The sequence below is a fragment of the Xenopus laevis genome, chromosome 3L (assembly GCF_017654675.1).
Source record: "Xenopus laevis strain J_2021 chromosome 3L, Xenopus_laevis_v10.1, whole genome shotgun sequence".
Taxonomy (NCBI): domain Eukaryota; kingdom Metazoa; phylum Chordata; class Amphibia; order Anura; family Pipidae; genus Xenopus; species Xenopus laevis.
The window spans coordinates 144,824,302-144,848,496 of NC_054375.1; the positions used below are offsets into that span (position 1 = coordinate 144,824,302).

At 41.6% G+C, this 24,195-nt stretch overlaps 1 protein-coding gene across 1 annotated transcript; it reads right to left on the minus strand.

Moving 5' to 3' along the window:
* Positions 1 to 112: 112 nt before the first annotated feature.
* colgalt1.L (collagen beta(1-O)galactosyltransferase 1 L homeolog) lies at positions 113 to 23,645 on the minus strand. The gene is given in 12 exon segments (NM_001103190.1): positions 113 to 1,821; positions 3,934 to 4,140; positions 4,914 to 5,041; positions 5,137 to 5,269; positions 11,440 to 11,546; positions 12,076 to 12,152; positions 13,595 to 13,714; positions 13,925 to 14,129; positions 14,278 to 14,412; positions 15,267 to 15,384; positions 18,787 to 18,897; positions 23,393 to 23,645. Coding segments are annotated over 12 exon segments (1,836 nt in total). The 5' UTR covers positions 23,620 to 23,645; the 3' UTR covers positions 113 to 1,553.
* Between the last annotated feature and the right edge of the window lie 550 nt (positions 23,646 to 24,195).

Below are 24,195 nucleotides of genomic sequence, written 5' to 3' on the forward strand. Positions count from 1 at the left end.
CTCCGTTTAATGGGGTGGTTCGCCTATAAGTTCACTTTTAGTATGTTATAGAATGGCTAATCCTAAGCAACTTTTCAATTGGTCTTCATTATTTATTTATTTTTATTTTTTTATTTGCCTTCTTATGACTCTTTCCAGCTTTCAAATAGGGGTCACTGACCCCATATAATAAACAAATGCCCTGTAAGGCTACAAATGCATTATTATTGCTTTTTTTATCACCCATTTTTCTATTCAGGCCCTCCACTATTCATATTATATTTAAATCCAAATTCAGCCTGAAGGACAGCTCTGACCTAGAGGATTCTGGGAGGTACAGTCTGCCAACAGCTGGAAAGCTATATGAAGGAGGTTCATATATAGGCAGTTATTAGTGACTGACCTTGACTGACAATAACACATTATTCTTAAAGGATAACTAAAATCTAAAAATTAATATGGTTAAAAATGCCATATTTTATATAGTGAACTTATTGCAGCAGCCTAAAGTTTCAGCTCCTCAATAGCAGCAATGATCCAGGACTTCAAACTTGTCACAGGGGGTCACCATCTTGGAAAGTGTCTGTGACACTCACATGCTCAGTGGGCTCTGATTGGCTGTTGAGAAGCAAAGCTTAGGGCTCGTCACTAATTATCCAGCAGAAAATGAGCTTCCCTGTAATATAAGCTGATGCTACAGGTTTGCAGATTATTAAATTCTGATGCTAATTGCACTGGTTTCTGTGCTGCCATGTAGTAATTATCTGTATTAATTACTAATCAGCCTTATATTGTGACATTTCTATTCTATGTGTACTGTATAGTGTGAGTGGGTCCCTAAGCTCAGTAAGTGACAGCAGCACAGAGCATGTGCAGTGAATCAGCAGAAAAGAAGATGGGGAGCTACTGGGGCATCTTTGGAGACACAGATCTTTACTGCTAAAGGGCTGTGGTTGCCTTGGGCTGGTACAGAAGCACAAAACATAATGTACAACATTTCTAGCTACTTCTTTAGTTAAGCTTTAGTTCTCCTTTAATGCAAGCCATTGCTGTTCTAATGGTGTAAATATTATATGCTTCATCTGTTGTACAATCTCCATAACAACCAAGGCTAAAAAAAAAAAATGGGGTATTAACATTCAAACTGCTAATGATTATAGTAATATGGCAGTAGTTAAGTACCCTGTGGATTCCTAGCTGCTAACGCTAACCTGGAATCGAGGTCTCCTCTTAAAAGATCTGTTTTGTGCATTTGTGTCTTCGGTCTACAGAAGGGTAAGCTGCCGTCTGGGATGTCCCCTTTGTTCATCCCAATATATTAATAATTATAATAATTAAAAACACCCTGTCGTGTGGTCGGGCAGCTCAATTGATAGGCGGGATCTTGTACTTGGTTAGTGTGTGACAGTGTGTGTGTAAGTGTAGAAGGTGGGTGGCAAAGAACATCCTTTTGGCATCAAATGTTTATGGGATTTCATGCCTTTTCAGTCTACGATCCTCTGGTTCTGCTGTTAGTGAGCTCCATATCCGGCTGGGCCGTACCTCTCTTGTTATGGTCGTTCCCTTCGCTGCCGTCATAATTCATCCCGGGCAGTGTTGTCAAAAGGGGAGCCCAAGGAAGGGGAGTTTAAAGCCTCGCTGCGCAGCTTCTCCTGCTGTTGTGTCTTGCGCGACTTTGCTCGGTCCCAGTCGGTGGGTTCCGTCACGTTGTCCCACAGCACCGAGGTCTCCGTGTCACTAATGTAGCCCTCGTCTCCAGTGTAGTGGGTGGGATACAGAAGGAGAGGCTCCACTGAGAAAGCCAGAAGGTCTCGAGGGGAGAAATGGGAGGAATAGTCAGAGCTGGATTGGGAAAAATAAAAAAAAAAAGTTAAAAAAAAAAAATCAGATATTTGAAAACATATTTTCCTGTTAATAAAAGCAGAGTAGTGTGGTTGGTGGCCACCATGCTGGCACACTTGATATCTTGTCTCTCAGCCAGGAGCATGCCAAAGACTCAGGCCCTAATTTATACGGTTCATTAACATTAGGGAAGATCCTTTCTCTCCAGTTGCAGTTGGTACTACAGGTAGGGGACCTGTTATCCAGAATATTCAGGACCTGGGGTTTTTCGGATAACGGATCTTTTTGTAATTTTGATTTTCAAACCTTAAGTCTACTAGAAAGTCATGTAAGTATTAAATAAACCCAATAGGCTGGTTTTGCTTCCAATAAGGATTAATTATATCTTAGTTGGGATCAAGTACAAGCTACTGTTTTATTATTACAGAGAAAAGGGAAATCATTTTTTAAAATTATTTAGAGAAGATGGAATCTATGGGAGACAGGCTTTCCAGAATTCGGAGCTTTCTTTATACATAACAGTATGAATCTTGGAGTAATTTATGGATTAAATGAGAACTAAACTCAAACTTAATATGGCAAAAAAAAAAGCTATATTTTATATACTTAACCTATTTCACCAGCCTAAAGTTTCAGCTTGTCAATAGCAGCAATGATCCAGGACTTCTAACTTGTCACAGGGGGTCACCATCTTGGAAAGTGTCTGTGACACTCACATGCTCAGTGGGCTCTGATTGGCTGTTGAGAAGCTAAGCTTAGGGCTCGTCACTAATTATCCAGCAGAAAATCAGCTTCCCCTGTAATATAAGCTGATGCTACAGGTTTGCTGATTATTAAATTCTGATGCTAATTGCACTGGTTTCTGTGCTGCCATGTAGTAATTATCTGTATTAATTACTAATCAGCCTTATATTGTGACATTTCTATTCTATGTGTACTGTATATTGTGAGTGGGTCCCTAAGCTCAGTAAGTGACAGCAGCACAGAGCATGTGCAGTGAATCATCAGAAAAGAAGATGGGGAGCTACTGGGGCATCTTTGGAAACACAGATCTTTACTGCTAAAGGGCTGTGGTTGCCTTGGGCTGGTAAAGAAACCCAACACATAATGTAAACATTTCTAGCTACTTCTTTAGTTAAGTTTTAGTTCTTCTTTAAAGGGATACTGTCATGGGAAAAAAACATTTTTTTCAAAATGAATCAGTTAATAGCGCTACTCCAGAAGAATTCTGCACTGAAATCCATTTCTCAAAAGAGCAAACTGATTTTTTTTTATATTCAATTTTGAAATCTGACATGGGGCTAGACATATTGTCAATTTCCCAGCTGCCCCAAGTCATGTGACTTGTGCTCTGATAAACTTCAATCACTCTTTACTGCTGTACTGCAAGTTGGAGTGATATCACCCCCTCCCTTTTCCCCCCCAGCAGCCAAACAAAAGAACAATGGGAAGGTAACCAGATAACAGCTCCCTAACACAAGATAACAGCTGCCTGGTAGATCTAAGAACAACACTCAATAGTAAAAACCCATGTCCCACTGAGACACATTCAGTTACATTGAGAAGGAAAAACAGCAGCCTGTCAGAAAGCATTTCTCTCCTAAAGTGCAGGCACAAGTCACATGACTGGGGGCAGCTGGGAAATTGACAAAATGTCTAGTGCAGAATTCTGCTGGAGCAGCACTATTAACTGATTCATTTTGAAAATTACAGTATCCCTTTAAAGAGGTTGTTTACCTTTAAATTAACTTTTAGTATGATATAGAGAGTGATATTCTGAGACCATTTGCAATTGGTTTTCATTTTTTTATCATTTGTGGTTTTTGAGTTATTTAGCTTTTTATTCAGCGGCTCTCCAGTTTGCAATTTCCACAATCTGGTTGCTAGGGTCCAAATTACACATATCAACCATGCATTCATTTGAATAAGAGATTGGAATATGAAAAGGAGAGGTCAGAATAGAAAGATGAGGAATAAAACAAGTAGCCATAATAATAATATTTGTAGCCTTACAGAGCATTTGGTTTTTTAGATGGCTGGAAAGCTGGAAGGAGTCAGAAGAGTCAGATATTATAGCAGTGAATAAATGGGCACAGGTTACATGTAACTTACATGGGGTGCTTGTCATACATGACTGGCAAGAACTCGTCTACAGGCAGCATCTTCACAAGAGGTTCTGCATTCAGCAGCTTTTTTGCCCCACGCAAGGAGATCAGATACCCCAGGGTCCAATAGGAATAATCGGATACCACCAAATTACGGACTCCAGGCACAGGCTCTTCTGGTTCATCAACCTGCATCCTCTTCCTGCCCAGGTAACTACAGAGGCGGAGAGAGAATAGGGCAAGTTTGATTTTTATGATGTCGTTTTTATTTCTAAATTACACTGTTTACACTGCAAATAATTCACTCTACAATATAAAATTGAATTCCTGAACCAGCAAGTGTATTGTTGTTTAATTGTAATATTGGTGTGTAGGTGCATCTCAGGTCATTTTGCCTGGTCATGTGCTTTCAGAAAGAACCAGCACTTTAGGATGGAACTGCTTTCTGGCAGGCTGTTGTTTCTCCTACTCAATGTCACTGAATGTGTCTCAGTGGGACCTGGATTTTACTATTGAGTGCTGTTCTTAGATCTACCAGGCAGCTGTTATCTTGTGTTAGGGATCTGCTATCTGGTTACCTTCCCACTGTTCTGTTGTTAGGCTGCTGGGGAGGGGGGAAGGGAGGGGGGGGATATCACTCCAACTTGCAGTACAGAGTGACTGAAGTTTATCAGAGCACATGACTGGGGGCAGCTGGGAAACCATCAGTATGTCTAGCACCATGTCAGATTTCAAAATTAAATAAAAAATAATCGGTTTGCTCTTTTGAGAAATGGATTTCACTGCAAGAGTCTGCTGGAGCAGCACTATTAACTGAAGTATTTTGGAAAAAATGTTTTCCCATGACAGTATCCCTTTAAGGTGGCCGTAAGTTTGAGGAGATCCCCGAACAAGAGGTTCTGGGCCCAGTATCTGCTGATAAATATAGCTGGCAATTTTTTATGGTCCTGTGTATGGCTAGCTTTATTCCACAGGTTTATCTCTTACATGAGGTCCCAGTCCAGCTTGGCTGTCTCTAGATCATGCAGGAGCGTCTGCAGCCGCCGCTTAAAGTAGATCTCAAAACGAAGGTCATCCTCGAACACTGCTGAAACCGCCAAGTTGCGCTCGGAGATCTACAAAGACAGACATCCCCCCGTTTGCTCACAAGAGCATTTACAAGGCTGCAGAACTATAGAATAATAGAAAAAGGTCACCCCCTGATTCTCACCTCCTTCCAGATGTTGTAGTGACTGAGAAAACAGCCCATCTCTCCTCGAGTCAGAGGGCGGCCATGGTAAGGGTCTTTGTAGTCAGGGAGCATCTTTATGCCCAATTCAGAGACCTGGGATTGATTCAGGGTCCTGTGAAAGATAAAAAGAGAGATTCTTAAAGGGATACTGTCATGGAAAAAAAAATTTTTTTCAAAATGAATCAGTTAATAGTGCTGCTCCAGCAGAATTCTGCACTGAAATCCATTTCTCAAAAGAGCAAACAGATTTTTTTATATTCAAATTTGAAATATGACATGGGGCTAGACATATTGTGAATTTCCAGCTGCCCCAAGTCATGTGACTTGTGCTCTGATAAACTTCAATCACTCTTTACTGCTGTACTGCAAGTTGGAGTGATATCATCCCCCTCCCTTTTCCCCCCCAGCAGCCAAACAAAAGAACAATGGGAAGGTAACCAGATAGCAGCTCCCTAACACAAGATAACAGCTGCCTGGTGGATCTAAGAACAACACTCAATAGTAAAAACCCATGTCCCACTGAGACACATTCAGTTACATTGAGAAGGAAAAACAGCAGCCTGCCAGAAAGCATTTCTCTCCTAAAGTGCAGACACAAGTCACATGACCAGGGGCAGCTGGGAAATTGACAAAATGTCTAGCCCCATGTCAGATTTCAAAATTGAATATAAAAAAATCTATTTGCTCTTTTGATTAATGGAATTCAGTGCAGAATTCTGCTGGAGTAGCACTATTAACTGATGTGTTTTGAAAAAAACATGTTTTCCCATGACAGTATCCCTTTAAAGCAACGATAGTCAACCTGCAAGGGAGGCGGACATCAAGGCCTTGCAACTGCTGCTGGAATGTAAAAATAAGTTACAGCTCAGAAACGGAGGGGTGGGGGTGGTTGATCCCATTATTTAAATGAAGTAGTAAATTAGTAATGTGTGGTATGCGATCTATTATCCGGAAACCCATTATCCAGAAAGATCCGATTACGGAAAGGCGACTCCCATTGACTCCATTATAATCAAATCTAAATTTTTAGCATGATTTCCTTTTTCTCTTTAATAATAAAACAGTAGCTTGTATTGGAGTACCTAAGAAATAATTAATCCTTATTGAAAGTAAAACCAGCCTATTGGGTTGATTTAATGTTAACATGATGTTCTAATAGACTTAAGGTATAAAGGTATAAAGATCCAAATTACAGAAAGATAAATTATCTGGAAAAATCCCAGGTCCCGAGCATTCTGGATAACAGGTCTGTTGCTTATTTATTTTGGGGGTATAGTTTTCCTTTACGGCAGAAAACAAAACACAAGTCTGAGGAGAGAAAGCCCAATGGGTGTGGGTAAATGTGTTTACAGCATAACACAAGGTTACCAAGAAAGAGAGAAAAAAAAAGTTTATTTTCCATCTTTAATTTTTCCCATAACTCTGCTGCTCTGTTTGCCAACAGCAGAGAATGGAAATATGTGAAGGAACAGAGCTGAGTAGATAAATGATTAAAGGGATACTGTCATGGGAAAACATGTTTTTTTCAAAACACATCAGTTAATAGTGCTGCTCCAGCAGACTTCTGCACTGAAATCCGTTTTTAAAAAGAGCAAACAGATTTTGTTATATTTAATTCTCAAATCTGACACGGGGCTAGACATATCGTCAGTTTCCCAGCTGCCCCAGTCATGTGACTTGTGCCTGCACTTTAAGATGGAACTACTTTCTGGCAGGCTGTTGTTATTTCTCCTACTTAATGTAACTGAATCAGTCTCAGTGGGACTTGGCTTTTACTATTGTTCTTAGATCTACCAGGGAGCTGTTATCTTGTGTTAGGGAGCTGTTATCTGGTTACCTTCCCATTGTTCTGTTAGGCTGCTGGGGGGAGGGAGGGGGTGATATCACTCCAACTTGCAGTACAGCAGTAAAGAGTGACTGAAGTTAATCAGAGCACAAGTCACATGACTGGGGGCAGCTGAGAAACTGACAATATGTCTAGCCCCACGTCAGATTTCAATATTAAATATAAAATAATCTGTTTACTCTTTTGAAAAATGAATTTCAGTGCAGAATTCTGCTGGAGCAGCAATAATTACTGATGTGTTTTGAAAAAAAAAAAAAAAACAGGTTTTCCCATGACAGTATCCCTTTTACAAACAGTGGATCAAGACAGACAGAAAGGCAGCCACCAGAAATTAAAGTACTTGTACAGGTATGGATCAGATATCCAGATACCCGTTATACAGAAAGAGCTGGATTATGCAAAGGCCGCCTCCCCTAGATTCAATTTAATCCACAATTTTGAAAATGATTTCCTTTTTCTCTGTAATAATAAAACAGTAACTTGTACTTGATCCCAACTAAGATAGAATTAATCCTTATTGGAAGCAAAACCAGCCTATTGGGTTTATTTAAGGTTTACATGATTTTCTAGCAGCCTTAAGGTATAAAGATCAAAATTATGGAAAGATCCGTTACTCAGAAAACCCCAGGTCCCAAGCATTCTGGATAACAGGTCCCATACCTGTACTTGTATTTGAGGAAGAATTTTAAAAAAAACCATACAAACCGAGAAGCGATGGATGAAAATAAAATAAAAATAAAATGACACGTGATCCGGGAAGATGGACCATCAGCTGTGATGTTATATAGCAGTGTCCAACATGCAGCCTTATATGTATTCCTGCTAATTCCTATACGTTAGACCCCCTGGTGATTACACTCATTTATATTAAATCCTGGGATGCTGCTCTTCTTTGCTGAACACCACACTAGTTATGGATGAATTTCCGCCTTTCGCCGCCGCAAATAAATCTGCCAAATTGCCGTGATAATTGCCTCGAAGTTTTTTGACACCGCCGACAATTCAATTTTGCGTTTCGCAAATTTTTCGCCCGTTTTGCAAATTTTGTCAATTTCGTGGCGAAACAAACGGGACAAATTCGCCCATCAATACACCACACATTTGGGAGAGGCAACGTGAAGATGAGGCCCCTTCTAACCTGCCAGATATCAGTTGGGGCAAGGCATTGGGAGGGGAATACATGGGCCAGTTAGAGTCTAGACATTGTCTAGAGTCGCCAGTTTGGCAGCTTTTATTGATGTGTGGCATCACCTTAAAGGAGAAATAAACCCCCCCTAGGGTTGTCACCTGTCCAGTTTTGACCCAAACAGCCCAGTTTTTTGAAGGGCTGCCTGGATCAAAACTGCCTGCTCGGTTTTCCAAATTAGGAAAACCGGGCAGGATTGCCAATGATTGAGACGGTGATCGGCCAAATGCCTAATCATAGCCCCGGCATCACTGGCCGCCCCCTGCCCGGTCTCCACCAGGCTAAAAGGTAGCAACCCTACCCTCCAATAAGAAAAGCCCCCACCTACTACCCTAGATAGTCCCCCTCCCTGCTTCCCCCGCCCCCACATAGTTCATTACCCCTAACACAGTACTCCTGTATGGTGCAGAGTAATAGCAGCGGAGCTCATGGGCACCATCTTTCAGCTTTTCGGTATTCTTCAGGTCCTGTTTCTTTCCCTTCTGCAATTTCCGGAACTTTTGGAGCATATGCAGTTTCTACAAACCAGAAGACTGTTCATGCGTCAAGATGGCGTTCATTTAAAGGAAGAGCCAAAAGATGGCGCTCATGAGCTCTGATGCGCTTACTCTGCATGATACACGAGTACGGTGTTAGGTGCACTTTCAGGGGTAATGAACTATGCAGGGGCAGGGAACTATCTAGAGTAGTAGGTAGTGGTTTTTCTTATTGGGGGGTTTTGGTTGTCCTTTAAGGTGGTGCTACACTTCAATAAAAGCTGCCAAACTGGCGACTCTAGACAAGGTTGGCTGCTAATTGGCCTACGTATTCTCTTCCCAGTGCCGTACCCAACTGATATCTGGCAGGTTCAAAGGGGCCTCAACTTCATGTTGCCTCTCCCAAATGGTGTGGTGTTCAGCAAAGAGAAGAAGCATCCCAGGGTTAAATATGAACGATTGTAATCACCAGGGTAGTAGGCAGGGGCTTTTCTTATTTGGGGGGGGGGTTAGTTCTCCTTTAACTGTGGAGAAGAAGAGCAAAAACAGGCAACATGGAGAGCCTCAACATTCAAATGTCATATCATTATTTATAACAGTCCCCAATAACAGGCCAAGCTACCAATGTTTGCATAGCCAAATGAAACAAGTTAAGTGGCTAGCTTAATAGTAATGCCCCAGCCAACAATATATAGTAGGATGGGGTATTACCACTGCAATGGGGCCCTGTTTGTTGTGATACAGGAACAGCTGCACACGCCTGCTCTTTCTTCAGCCTAATTCATGTTCCCCGGCCCCAACAACAGGAAATTAGCTCATTTTTTAGAGATGGGTAAAATGAATCTTAAAATATAATGGAAAAAAAGCATGAATTGTAAGTATGTATTTACTATATCCCTGCCAGGGCTCTACAAGCTATCAGCACAGATACATCTCACTACCAAGGGCCAGGTGCCAAGTGAAAATCCAAGGCAACATCTAATCTGATCTTCAGCTGTTTAACCAGCGAGGCATGTCCTGAGCACTTTAATAGACTTGTATAGACTCTCTGGCTACAGTTACTTAAGCCTGGAAAATGGCCAGACCTGGCACTGGAATGCAGAGCCGCTTCCCAGACACTCGGAAACAGAGTTTGTTGGGTTACAGTGAAGGTATCTACAGAAAGCTGCCCACATGCCAGAAAGACTAAGCATTGCACTTTGCAAAACCAAAGGAATTGGGGATGAACAAACTGCAATAAGAACAATTTAAGGTAAAATAATCTATAGAGAATTAAAAACTTTTTCCAGGATCGACCACCCATTGATCTGCCGTCTCAAGCACCCTTAGCACAAGACGTAAGTTGGGAGATGGAGGTGCCAAAGGAAGTCAAAAAGTTATAGCACCAAATATACAACCTCTAGAAGGCCCTGTTCTACTACAGTCTATGGAACGTATTTCTTTCCCTGTACAATATTTGAAGTAGACGGGCCATTGTATGATATTCTGGTATAGCAGGACAAAAATTAAAGGTTCAGTAATAGTTTCTAGTTGATCACATTATATAATAAATAAAATACCCCCTCTTGTAAAATATAAAGGATTTTATAAGTTACCGAGGCCAAGTGTTTTTATACAGGTCATGGAACTCCGATGTGACTTTATTTATTAGAATACTCAAGTTTCAGTGTCATGTGACAGAAATGACCTCACTAAGCTCCAATTATAATCAATGTCATCACTAAGCCCCATTTGTAGGGATATATTTTACAGGATGTTCATGGCTTTTGTGTATTATATAGTGACTAAAGTACCCCCTATTGTAAAATAAGGATATTATAAGTCACAGAGTTCCATGACCATATAAAAGCACAAGGCAGAAGGCTGAGTGTTTTTATACAGGTAACATCTAATATCCTCATATTTTGCAACAGGGGGTACTTTATTTATTATAATATACAAGTTTTAGTGAGTCATGTGACAGAAATGACATCACTACTCACCGTTTATAAGGATATCATTTACAGGATATTCATGGCTTTTGTGTATTATAAGGATATTTTAAGTTAAAGACGAGTTCCATGACCAAATAAAAAACACTCAGAGGTAAATTCTAATATCCTCATATTTTGCAGCTGGGGGTACTTTATTATAATACACAAGTGTCATGTGACAGAAATGACATCAGAACTCAACGTTTATAAGGATATCATTTACAAGATATTCATGGCTTTTGTGTATTATATTGGATTAAACAAGTAGGGATGCACCGAATCCACTTTCTTGGATTCGGCCGAACCCTTTACGAAAGATTCAGCCGAATACTGAACCGAATCCGAAGGTGGGAAGGGGAAAACATTTTTTACTTCCTTGTTTTCTGACAAAAAGGCACGCAATTTCCCTCCCCGTCACTAATTTGAATATGCAAATTAGGATTCGGTTTGGCCGGGCAGAAGGATCCGGCCGAATCTTGCTGAAAAAGGCTGAATCCTGGCCGAATCCCGGATTCGGTGCATCCCTATAAACAACAATGGGAAAATGTAGAGCTGTTTGTTTGTCCCTATGTGGACTGGTAGCCTACAGGAGACTCTGTTTGGCAGCACATCTGGATTTTATACAACCAAAACTGGAATTTAAAAATATGCACCAGCATTGAGGCCACTGGGAGCAATATCCAAGCCATTAGAAAGCAACATGTTGCTCGTAAGCGATTGTTTGGGGATTATAAATAAAGAGAAACCTGGTGTATAAACTGCACTGAAAAACCATGGCCTTGAATTTCTTCTAGCACTCACTTTCCATACACGGCGTCTACCAGCTTATAGTCTATCTGGAGCTCGTACAGTGTCCTCTTCATGCGTTCCCTCCTGTCCTGCCGATGCTTCAGGTTAATGAGGAAGACCTGGAAGAAAAGTGTATTTGAGGAGCTTTTACTTTTGTTATATTTGCTGCCTGACCTACTCTCAAAACTTCTAAATTCAGCATCTGCCGAACGGCTATAGTTTCCCTTAAAACAGTTGCAGCACTCATATCACACAATTATTTTAAATCACCTTAACTAAATGCATAGGTGTAACCAAAAACTGGAAAGGGCAGCAGATTTATTAATGCAAAAACAAATCTGCTTAAGCACTGCGTATCTTGACAGCGCTATATAAATAAATGATGATGATGATGATCTGCTTAATATGAAGTCAATTGAATAAGAAAAATGTTCCAATCAGCAGGGAGAACGAGGATATTTTTGTTTGCAGCTCAGATGCCCCAGTCTGGCCCCTTTTATGTCTCCTGCATTGGGTGTGGAGGAGTAGTTGCCCCTAGTGATAAGACTAATGCGCGTCCTATGCCTTATACAGCCACTGCAAGATTATTATTATTATTTTTTTTATAATAGTTACGTACCAGACCAAGGAAAATATATGCGTTTTTACCTCATCAAAAGACATCTTGTCTGGGACTTTCTCAGGTATGGTCACAAAGCTTGATAGATTCAGCGGGGGGCCCTTCACTGTGGATCAAATGCAATTGTATGAATGACAGCTAAACAAGCGTCTAGATTAGAGATTGGCCAACTTGTTTGGCTCTGCCGAAAACTTTGCGAATTTCTCACTAAATTGACGCAAAATGCATTGAAGTCAATGGGCGTCAAAATTATTTCGATACGCGACAATGTTTATCCCAAATTTATTCAACGTGGCGGGTTGTTCGACAGCAAATATTTGCTGCAGTTTTGCAAATTTATTTGCTGGTGGCAAAATACTAGGGATGCACCGAATCCTTGGTGAAAGATTTGGCAAAATACTGAACCGAATCCTAATTTGCAAATACAAATTAGGGTCAGGAAAGGAAAAAGTGAAAAAAGAAAAATCTTCGTTGAGGAAAAGTCACATGATTCAACTTCCCGCCCCTAATTTACATATGCAAATTCGGATTAGGTTCGGCCAGGCAGAAGGATTCAGCCAAATCCGAATCCTGCTGAAAAAGGCCAAATCCTGGAAATTTGCGCCTGCCAAATTTATTCGCCCATCGCTAATCTAGATCAATCCCGGCAATCGTTCGCACTGAAATCCAAATCAGATAATATAAGGAATAATGATAAATGAAAGCTATGGTTTTGCTTCATGATATTTTGCTGAATTTGAGAGACTTCTTCGTCAGACACAAACACAGTGACCTGCTGCCTGGGCCACAGTAATCACAACATTTACACCACTGTAGGTCAACAGAGTACATTCTAAATTCATTTCTATAAAACAACTTTTCAGATTTCAAACAAACAAAGGCTCTTTAAGGCCCTCTCCTATTCATATTCAAGTCTCTTATTCATGTCAGTGCATTGTTGCTAGGGTAATTTGGCTCCTAGCAACCAGACTGCTGAAATTGCAAGCTGGAGAGCGGATGAATAAATAGCTAAAATAACTCAAAAACCACAAACAATAAAAAATGAATACCTTTTGCAATTTGTCTCAGAAAGTCACTATCTACATTATACTAAAAGTTAATTCAAAAGTGCACAAGCCCATTAAGCTGACCATAACTGATAGAGTCGCTGATTGGGTAAAGATAATCTGGGAGTGCAATTTTCCTACCGAAGCCTACAATCCAATAATAAGAGGAGCTTATGGTGATCCATCGGAATAGGGCCACATCATGGTCAGATGTGACTGCATTTTCACACCAGCCTGATCAGTATCTCACCAATGTTTGGTTAGATATCAGTTGGGCAGGCGGAGCGGCAAGCACCACACAGGGGCAATAAGCTGCCAAATCAGCCCGAGTCTAGAGCTTTAGTGGTGATCCCCTAACCTCACAATGAAATCACAGGTCACTATTATTGGCATTTAGGCTGAGCCTCTCCCTTATCCAATGCTTTGTAACCCCCTACCCAAGAGAGAAACAGCAACCACTGTTAATCGGCTCGGAGCTATGGGGCAGATGCATCAGACTCACCCATAACTTCCAGCTTGGTGTGAACAAAGTTGTCAGCTTCATCCAAGAGAGTCCCGTGAGAGCGGAGAGGGACTGGCAAATGCCCATAGATCTCTTTATTACAAAGGAACATCTGTACGTCTGAGGAGTACAAAGATGACGAAATTAGGAGAGTCCGTCTTAACGACTTTATCCAAACATAATTTACAGTTGACAGTGACCATTTCAAGTGTTCAGTTTTTCAAAGTGATGCCCAAATCCTGAATGAAATACTGCCCCTTACAAGTCTCCCTATCCTTTAGATGTATACCCTGCATTACTCCTTATCAATCACACCAAACTGCCAGTTACCTGCCTGCCTGCAGGAAAATGCAAACACGATGATGTCATCAAATGCCCACGTGTAGTCGGCGTGAGGTGGGTAGAAGTTCAGCTGCTGGGAAGCCTCCTTACGTAGGTCTATCAGAAACGTAGAGTGAACCATGGGGACGGGGAAGCAACCCCGGCGCTCTCTTCGGCGGATTGGCATATATGCGGGGGTGCGCCGGTAATAACCCTATGGGGAAATTGGAAGGGAAGAGAGCTCAGGATCCTTTGTTTTTGATGGTTGTGTAAGCCGGAGAGAACAGGGGACAATGAACACAACAACGTTTATTATTTTCCCACCGAATTGAGTGAATGTAGGACACAGACTATCTCCTTACCTGTGTTGTCATGCCACACCAGAAATTAGAATACGCAGCTCTGGAATCCAGCATGGGGGCCACTACAGTCTTGTTCTCCGCGATAAGAAGATTCAGAGTCTCGGGATTTGTCAGCAAGTTATCGGCATCCAGGAACTATGGGGAACAAGATAAAACAACTATTAGTGGTCCCTCTAGTCCAGGAGGGCACACACTTTACATTCTGTTCCATGGAAAATATTACTTAAAATATAGAAATATACATTTTCTCAATATTTAACATCTATTTCTTACGTAAACGTAACATAATAAATATCTGATAGAAAAGCATGAAACAGGAGGGTGATTTAGAGACAAGCTGTTTGATGACAGTGTCTTGAGATCTACTGATCACCAGCTAAAGGTCTACTCTACTGACTTCTCTACTGACCTGCTACTCAACTCTTCTCTCATTACCTCCTCACACGCTCGCATTCAAGACTTTGCAAGGGCTGCACCCCTCCTCTGGAACTCTCTCCCAGGGTCTGTCCGACTTTCTCCCAACCTTTCTGCTTTCAAGAATCTGAAAACGCACTTCTTTCGAGAAGCCTACCCTCACTCTGCTTAACTACCAAACGCAACACCACATACAGTACCACATTTCTCACCCACTTAATTCGATCTTGCCCACTGCCACACCTTGTGTATTACTCCCCTCCCTTTAGACTGTATGCCTATGCATAGGGCCTTCCTCACCTTTTGTACCTGTATTGATTGTGATGTTTGTTACTCCATATGTTCTATGTATGTAATTCATGTGATTTAGTTGTATAATCACATTTACTTTACAGCGCTACGCAATATGTTGGCGCTATATAAATACATGTTAATAATAATAATAATAATAATAATACTGGTAGATCCTCATTTACCTTTTGGGCACCCCTGCTCTAGTCACCTCAGTTTGTACCCTGCTGTACCCTTATTCCAAATAATCAACAGTCAACCAATCAGAAGGGGTCTCTACTTACAAAAATGTAATCAGCCCACATCTCTCGGGCAGAGGTTAGAGCCGCCTGTCGTAGCTTCATGATATATTCGTACCGGGAATGCGACCAATGCTTGGGGCCTTCCTCGTCCTTGAACCACCTAGAGAAAATATAATTATTTTTTTTTTAATCGTTAAAAAATACAAGCCTCTGCCATTAGTGATGGGCGAAAAAATTTGCAGCGAATTTCTCCATTTCCCCGCCGGGGAATAAATTTGCCCAAAAATTCGCCTGCAGCAAAATATTTTGTCCCCCATCAATTTTGGGTGTGTGTCCGAAAAGTCGATTGCGTCCAAAATTGATGTGGGCGTCAATTTCCAAATTTTTTGCGAATTTTCTGCCGTTTCACGAATTTCACTGGAAATTCGCAAATTTTTCAGTGAAGCAAAACAGGAGGAATTCACCCATCACACTGCCATCAATGGAAGGCTAGTTCAACAGTTTGGGGGGGGGGGGACGACACAGGTTGGCTGTCTCAGTTCTAAGATAGCTCTGTGCAAGTACATACACCGACGCTAGATAAATAAAGTAGAATAATGATACAAGTTCAGCACTTGCGAGCTGGACAAAGCTCCATTCAGGAACGAGAGCTGAGGAAGGAGGTGGGAATTTACTCTACACTCTACATTCCACAACTTTCCACAGAGACTCAATTATGTTTACAAGGTGCGACCAGGGAAGCACTTGACAGTCTTTTCCTCTGTATTTTAAAAGGGGTCGTTCACCTTCAAATTAACTTTTAATATGATGTAGAGCGTGAAATTCTGAGACAACTTGCAATTGCTTTTAATTTTTTATTATTTGCATTTTTTTTTAAGTTATTTAGCTTTTTATTCAGCAGCTCTCCAGTTGGCAATTTCAGTCATCTGGTTGCTACGGTTGACATTACCTGAGCAACCAACCATGCATTGATTTGAATAAGAGACTGGGATACGGATATGAGAGGGCCTGAATAGAAAGACGAGCGTTTGTTTGTTTATTTACGTGGGGTCAGTGACCCCATTTGAAAGCGTCACAAGAAGCAGGCAAAAACGATATTACAAAAATGAAAGTCAATTGAAAAGTTGCTTAGAATTAGCCATTCTACAACATACTAAAACTTAAAAAAAAATACGATTGGTTGCCATGGGTTACTAACAGCAGGCCCCGATTTGTGGAAAGGCCACCTGAGCCTAGGGCGGCAGGATTTTAGGGGGCGCCATGAAGCCCAACCAAACCCACATTGGTTTGGAAGTTCTGGGGCTGATCATGAGATACAATAGTTTTTTAAATTTCCCATGTGCCAATCCCCGCATGCTCCTAAGTTGATAATGAAAATATCTGCATGTGCACAAATGAAGGGAAGGGGACAAAGATGATGAACTGCAGTGGGCGTAGCGGTGCCGCTATGTAAATCCGGCCCTGACTAACTGGGTTAATGTCTGCACAAGAACCGCCATCTTGTCCTGCTGAACTAATCCTCCCTAGCCACATCAAACTCTTTCCTTTATAGGCTTTAGTTTTCCTTTAAAGAGAAGAGAGCCATGCAGAACAAGAATCGTCCTGTGGGAGCAGCTGAACAGCTGAAGGGATTGTGGGATGAATTCGCTGCCACACTGAGATCAGTCAAACCGAGGGCTGCAATTAGAATGTGGTCGGGTCAGCCAACTGCATGGAATGTTACACATTACTTTATTTTTCCCCCCTTCTCTACTTTTGCTACCAAAAAAAAAAAAAAAAGGATTTTGCAGCCCTGACTTCACCGTTTGGCTGCTGTTCAGTACAAATGTTATGTAATCACCTGTTAGGTTAGAGAGAAATGAAATAAACTTCGGTTATATTGAATATCATAAGAAAGGATGAACAGAGGGAACATGTTGAGCCGTGTCCGAGTGCTATTAGGTGAAGGAACATTTGAAATTACTGTATAAGGGGCTGGCAAGTCCTACATGGGGAAAACTCATTTTTGTTGTGCTCTGTGGAACCATTGGTGAAAGGCATCATGGGTAAAACAGAGACAAACAGAGCCATTGTTGTTGAACAGCAACTCTCAGCCTCCAACAAAGCAGAGCAAGAGGGGTCATTGGGGGAATCTATTGGGGTGAATGTCGCTTTGATCTTGCTGATGACATCTGAGGTCTTCCTCCTCCATATATATAGAGCAGTAGTTGCACCCTAGTCTTCATCTCCACCTAAAGTTGGCCATAGAGCTTACAATTAAGATCTCTCCTTGAAAAGATCTTTCCAAGAAAGATTGTTTGTTTCAATACACACGTGTAGATCGGCACTCACACAGGCCGATGTTCAGGTGCCTTGAAAAGCGTCTAAACAAAATTTTCTGTCCAGCCTGATCAACAAGCCGACCAATATCCAGTCTTCAGCCAATATCATTCGGCTCGTCTCCCACCATACACGCACTGAATACTGTATGAAAATTTGTTTTGTACGATAAAATTGGTGAGTCTATGACCTAAGTACAGAACATAGAACATTGGATTTCAGTTGGACTGATGACAGTCACCTAATCTCTACTGTCCCTTTGGTGATGATGTTTAAAAGGATAAGAAACTGAGCTTCGACTATGAGAAGTATGCGAGGTCATTGATAAAAGAAGCCTGGCATAAATAGTAATAACGAGTGGAAGGATAAGCCTTCCTAGTGAGAGAGAATAAAATAAAGGGGGTTATTTATCAAAGGTTGAGTTGATTTTTACCCGAAAAAAATTCATATTTCAAGGATTTTTTTTCAGTCAAAATTTTCGGGTTTCAAAAAAAAAACAAAAAAAAAAACCTCAAATGTTGAGATTTATTATACCCTGAAGGTGGAAATAACTTGAATCCAAAAATACTTCAGCTAAAACCTTGTTGAGGTCATGTAGAAGTGAATGAGGTCCCTTGAACATCATGAAGCCTACAAACATCTTCAAATGGGTTCAAGTGTTTTTCGGTGGGTCTTGCTGGAAAACTCGATTAACTTGAGGGATTCAAGATTTCTCTTTTCCACCCCGACTACACCGTTTCGAGTTTTTTTACATTGGAGTTTTTTTTTCATAAATCAGATAACATTCGATTATTGAGGTATAATAGACCTCACAAAACTCTAAAAAAAAAACTCGACCTAGGATCAATAACCCCCTATGTGTATAAAAACATCCACCTGTTCTCAAGCTAGCCTTGGTCACGAATACCCTGGCCTTTAGGGCAGAGCCACCTGCTTGGCAGTAAGAGCAGTTCTTTGTTTTTCTGTGCTCTGGCATGTTATCTCTATGCTCTCCCAACTGCAGCTCCCTTCTTACAAATCTATAAAAACTCTGGGATTCCTTTATGAGTTAAGAATCCGGTGAGTTCTGGGCAAATAAACGTTCATCTCAAGTAACTGTAACTAGATACACGGTTTTATCTGTGTCTCTGCTGTGAGCTAGTAGGGGGCACTGAACAAATAGTTGACCAGTAAATAAGTCTGAACCAAAGAATATTACTGAATTAGAGGTCAGTTCTAGCAGCAACTGGAATATCTCCAGTACCTCGGGTGCTCCTGAGGTCTCCACTCCACGTGATGATACTGATTCTGCACATTGATCAGCCATTCCCGCAAGATCTCGGTGGTGTTGTCCAAATTATGATCTGTGGCAACCCTGTGGCAGGAAAGAGAAAGAGCATCCATTTGTTAAAGGGCATGTAAAGTCTAAAATAGAATAAGGCTAGAAATGCTGTATTTTGTATACTAAACATAAACATGAACTTACTGTACCACAAGCCTAATCAAACAAATAATTTATGCTTTCAAAGTTGGCTACAGGGGGTCACCATCTTGTAACTTTGTTATACATCTTTGCAAGACTAAGACTGTGCACATGCTCAGTGTGGTCTGGGCTGCTTAGGGATCGTCATTAACAAAGCTGCTTGAGTTCTGCATGGCTGGGAAGTAAGGCGGGGGCTCCCCCTGCTGTACATATATGTGATTGTCAGACGGTCCCTAACTGCTGAGCAGGGAGCTCAGCAGTTAGGGACCGTCTGACAATTCCTATCCACAGCAGTAAATGAAGGGAGAATTTCACTGCATACAGTCAGGTTTCTTATAAAAACGGTACACATTTTTTAAGTAAAGTATATTGAAGATAGGTTTCTTTTTCATTAAAGAAAGTAAAAATGGGATTTTATTTTTTTGCCTTTACATGCCCTTTAAAGAAAGAAATGTAAAAGCCCAGAGGCACATTACTGTATGTACACAAGTGTGCCCCACGCTAGCATGCAACTGTCAGATTCCCCACCAAGGAGAAAGCTAGAAAAGACTGGGTGATGCACAGCACACACACAACCTACAATGTTCGCTAGTACCTTAGAAAAGTCCAGTTTTTTCCCTACAGCAAACACTGAAGAACTCAAGATTCCTGGCTGGAAACGTTTCCAAGCAGACAACTGAACCGGAGTTCAATATTTCCAGCCCATAACTGTACTTAGACTCAGCGCCAGATCCACAAAAACAGGCACTGTAAAACTCCTTGATCAGTTAAGAACTGTTGTATAGTGATGGACAAATTTATTCGCCAGGCGCGAATTCACGGCAAATTTGCGTGATTCGCCACCAGCGAATAAATTTGCAAAACGGCCGCGAAAATTCGGCGGCTTCAAAAAAATGGATGCCGGTGTCAAAAAAGAGACGCCGGTGCCGTTTTGCAAATTTTCCGGTGAAGCGAAACGGCGCAAATTCGCCCATCACTACTGCTATATATGTATGCATGTAAAACCAAAGTTACAGACAGTAGAGCAAGTGTCATCTCTGCTGGGGTTCTAGGATCGATTCCAGCCAGGGATCTGTAGGTTCTGCCTTGGTTCCCTATATAATAATAAACTTGACTCTACAGTGTGTGAATGTTATAGGGAACTTTATAATAATCCCCCTTCGCATCACAAGTTTAATGAATAGGATTTGTGCCCTATGAGCTGCTCTTTCATTCTGTGTGGATCTCATCTATATGAACCTATATTGGAACTTGCAACACTGGGAGTCTGGGTTCAATTCCAGCCAAGGAACAATCTACAAGCGGTTGTATGTTCTCCCTGTGTCTGCATGAGTTTCCTCCCATGCCCCAATAACACACATTAAAAGGTTTGTCCACCTTCCAAACACTTATCAGTTTAGTCGTTTTCAGATTGATCACCAGAATTAAAGACGTTTTTCAATTACTTTCCATTTTTTACCGTTTTTCCTCTGATATTTCAGTCTGACAGCTCAGTAATTCATGAGCAGATTCTGTACTGTTACAATTGGATACATTTAGTGGCTACATGAGTTGATACATTTATCAGCAAAATCTTACAATATTAGCAACTATTGTATCAATTCTAAAAGTTGTCTATAAAGGGGTTGTTGACCTTTGGTTCACTTTTATTATGATGTAGAGAGGGATATTCTGAGACAATTTGCAATTGGTTTTCATTTTATATTATTTGTGTTTTTTTTAGTTATTTGGCTTTTTATTCAGCGACTCTCCAGTTTCAACAAACTGGTTGCTAGGGTCCAAATTGCCCTAGCAACCATGCATTGATTTGAATAAGAGACTGGAATATGAATAGGAGAGGGCCTGGATAGAAAGGGGAGTAATAAAAAGTAGCAATAACAAAAAATGTGTAGCCTTACAGAGCATTTGTTTTTAGAAGGGGTCAGTGAGCCCCATTTGAAAGCTGGAAAGAATCAGAAAAAAAAGGCAAATAATTAAAAAAAACTATATAAAAAATAATGGAGACCAATTAAAAAGTTGCTTAGAAATAGCCATTCTATAACATATTAAATGTTAACTTAAAGGGCACCTGTTGGGTAAAAATGTTATCCCCAATCAAAGCTGTGGGCTAATAGAGCAGGTATTCCGGTTGGGGATAAAGTTTTTTGTTGTTTTTTTTTTTTTTTAAATGCCCCCGTCTAACTTACTGTATCCCCAACCGGAATACCTGCTCTATTAGCCCACAGCTTTGATTGGGGATATTTTTACCCAACAGGTGCCATTTTAAGATGAACCACCCCTTTAATGAAACTCAGGGATTCTGCTCAGTAGGGACAAAGATAAGAAATGTATCAACTAAGGGTTGTGACACGCTAAGATTCTGCCCAGCGACAAATCTCCTATTATTCGGGCGACTAATCTCCTTGAAAAGCCTCACTCGGTTTGCTTCGTTTTCCGATGCCGCCAGAAGTTGCCATATTTTATACACTGAACTTATTGCACGAGGCTAAAGTTTCAGCTTGTCAATAGCAGCAATGATCCAGGACTTCAAACTTGTCACAGGGGGTCACCATCTTGGAAAGTGTCTGTGACACTCACATGCTCAGTGGGCTCTGATTGGCTGTTGGGAAGCTAAGCTTAGGGCTCGTCACTAATTATCCAGCAGAAAATGAGCTTCCCCTGTAATATAAGATGATGCTACAGGTTTGCTGATTATTAAATTCTGATGCTAATTGCACTGGTTTCTGTGCTGCCATGTAGTAATTATGTGTATTAATTACTAATCAGCCTTATATTGTGACATTTCTATTCTATGTGTACTGTATATTGTGAATGGGTCCCTAAGCTCAGTAAGTGACAGCAGCACAGGGCATGTGCAGTGAATCAGCAGAAAAGAAGATGGGGAGCTACTGGGGCATCTTTGGAGACACAGATCTTTACTGCTAAAGGGTTCTGGTTGCCTTGGGCTGGTACAGAAGCACAAAACATAATGTACAACATTTTTAGCTCCTTCTTTAGTTAAACTTTAGTTCTCCTTTAATGTATCAATTTAGAACAGTTAAAGGGGCAAATTCACTAAGCGCCGAAGCGCCTAACGCTAGCGTCAATTCACTAGCGTTGGTCATTTTTGTTACTTCGCAAATTCACTAATGAACGCTGGAGTAGATTCGCTAGTGTTACTTCGCGCCCTTACGCCTGGTGAATTTTCGCAAAGGATGTAACTACGCAAATTCACTAACTTGCGCAGTGTACTGAACGTTACCTTTTACGCTAGACTTCCTTCGCCACCTCAGACCAGGCGAAGTGCAATAGAGTAGATAGGGATTGCTTCAAAAAAAGTTCACATTTTTTCTAAGTCCTAAAAAACGCTGGCGTGTTTTCTATATCATGGGTGATAGGCTGAAAAAGATCGAAAACATTTTTGGGGCTCCCCTCCTTCCCCCCTACATTTCCTAACTCATGGCAACTTAACTATACAGTGGGCACATGTGTAGGGCAAAATAAAATTTTTATTTGATGTTTTGAAGGTTTCCCAGGCATTTGTAGTGATTCTAAGTATTCCTCCATTGAAATTTGAATTTGGCGCCGTATGCAAATTAACCATCGCTAGCGTAACTTCGCTTCGCTTAGCGAATCAACGCTAGCGCAACTTCGCAACCTTACGCTACCCCTGAGCGCAACTTCGGATTTTAGTGAATTTGTGGAGCGCTAGTGAAACTACGCCTGGCGAAGTGCGGCTAAGTTACGCCTGGCGCAACTACGAATCTTAGTGAATTTGTCCCAAAGAGTCGGTGACCCCGAGCTGCTTGAGAAGGTGAAAAATTAAACTTTACACGTCAATATTAGAAAAACGGTCACAAATGAAGTAGAAAGTAATTGGAAAAAAGTCCTTTTTCTGGTGAACTATTTGAAACCAAATGAAAACAGAGAGAGAGAGAGAAGGTGAACAAGCACTTTAACGGTGTAGTATATGTTGGCTGCAGCTATTTAAAGATAATAATAATAATAATAATAATCTTCATCTATACAGGCTTCTCATTATACCCAGGAGCACTGGGGGCACAAGGCCCAGCGGTTGGCAAGGACAGTTCCAATTTCATGACTTTATTATTCTTATATTATTTCCCAGGGCAGCAGCTGATGCAGGAGACACAGACTGGGCATGAGAGGATGGGAGAGTCCCTGCAGCTCTATGTCCTGTATATGAAGAGTTGCCATTACCAGAGGCACAATTACAAGTAATAGAGAACAGCAAATAGGAAACCCTTCCTGCCAATCACATGTCTCCTACACTAGACGTCCCAGCCTGAGGCATTGCAGCTGTTAAGGACTACAACTGCAGCGGGGGATTGTGGGAAGTGTAGTACAAGTCGCTGCCTCTCTCTGAACATCAGCAGCAGCTTCTTACCATAAAGAGATCCGCTCCTTCGGGTAGTGCAGCGTGTCCAGCGCTCCCAGCACTTCTGGAAGGGAACCCTCGGAGTTCCGGGCTAACAGGGCGATCAGGACGGTCGGATTGCGGAGCGGAGATTCCGGATTCCATCGTTCTTCCGGGAAGTAGCCGGCGCTGAGCCGCAGCACGAGCAGCAATAGCTGGAGCCCCCTCAGGAGCCGATCGACACCGGCCTGGGACATAACGGTGACTCCTCCGGTCACTCAGCGACTGCCGATAGTAACTAATGCCGCCGGGGTTCCTTTAAATGGAAGGCGGGGACTAAGCAGACGGCGCGCGTTTATTGGTGGAGAAATGGAACAGCTCCTTTAAGAAGCGGGCTTTTTAATCCGCCGACCGCGAGCATTAAAGGAGGAGGGCGCTGTCAGCTGACGTCGTTCTTAAAGGGGAGGGCGCACTGCCAACTCAAGAGCCGTAAAGACCAGAATAGAAGCGCATGTCATAGGAGTGGGGGGAACTAATAGGTTCTAATGTACACGTATACTGGCGGCTGGGCCGTGTGACCCGAGGGCTTCCCTTTTTCCTGTTCCTTCCACATGGCAGTGGGCACACTATGGGTTAATCCCCCCTGCCTCGTGATTGGACAGGTTTTCCTCAATAAAAACTTACTTCCGCCCCCTGGCCGCCATCTTTTTTCCTCCTGTCGCTCCCCCCTGATGTCCAGCAGACTGCCTCTCTCCTGCTGAAGCTCCTGAGCCGAGGTTTTTTATCCTTGTGTGAGCTCTTGGAGAAGCCGACGGGCTTATGGCCAAATTGTG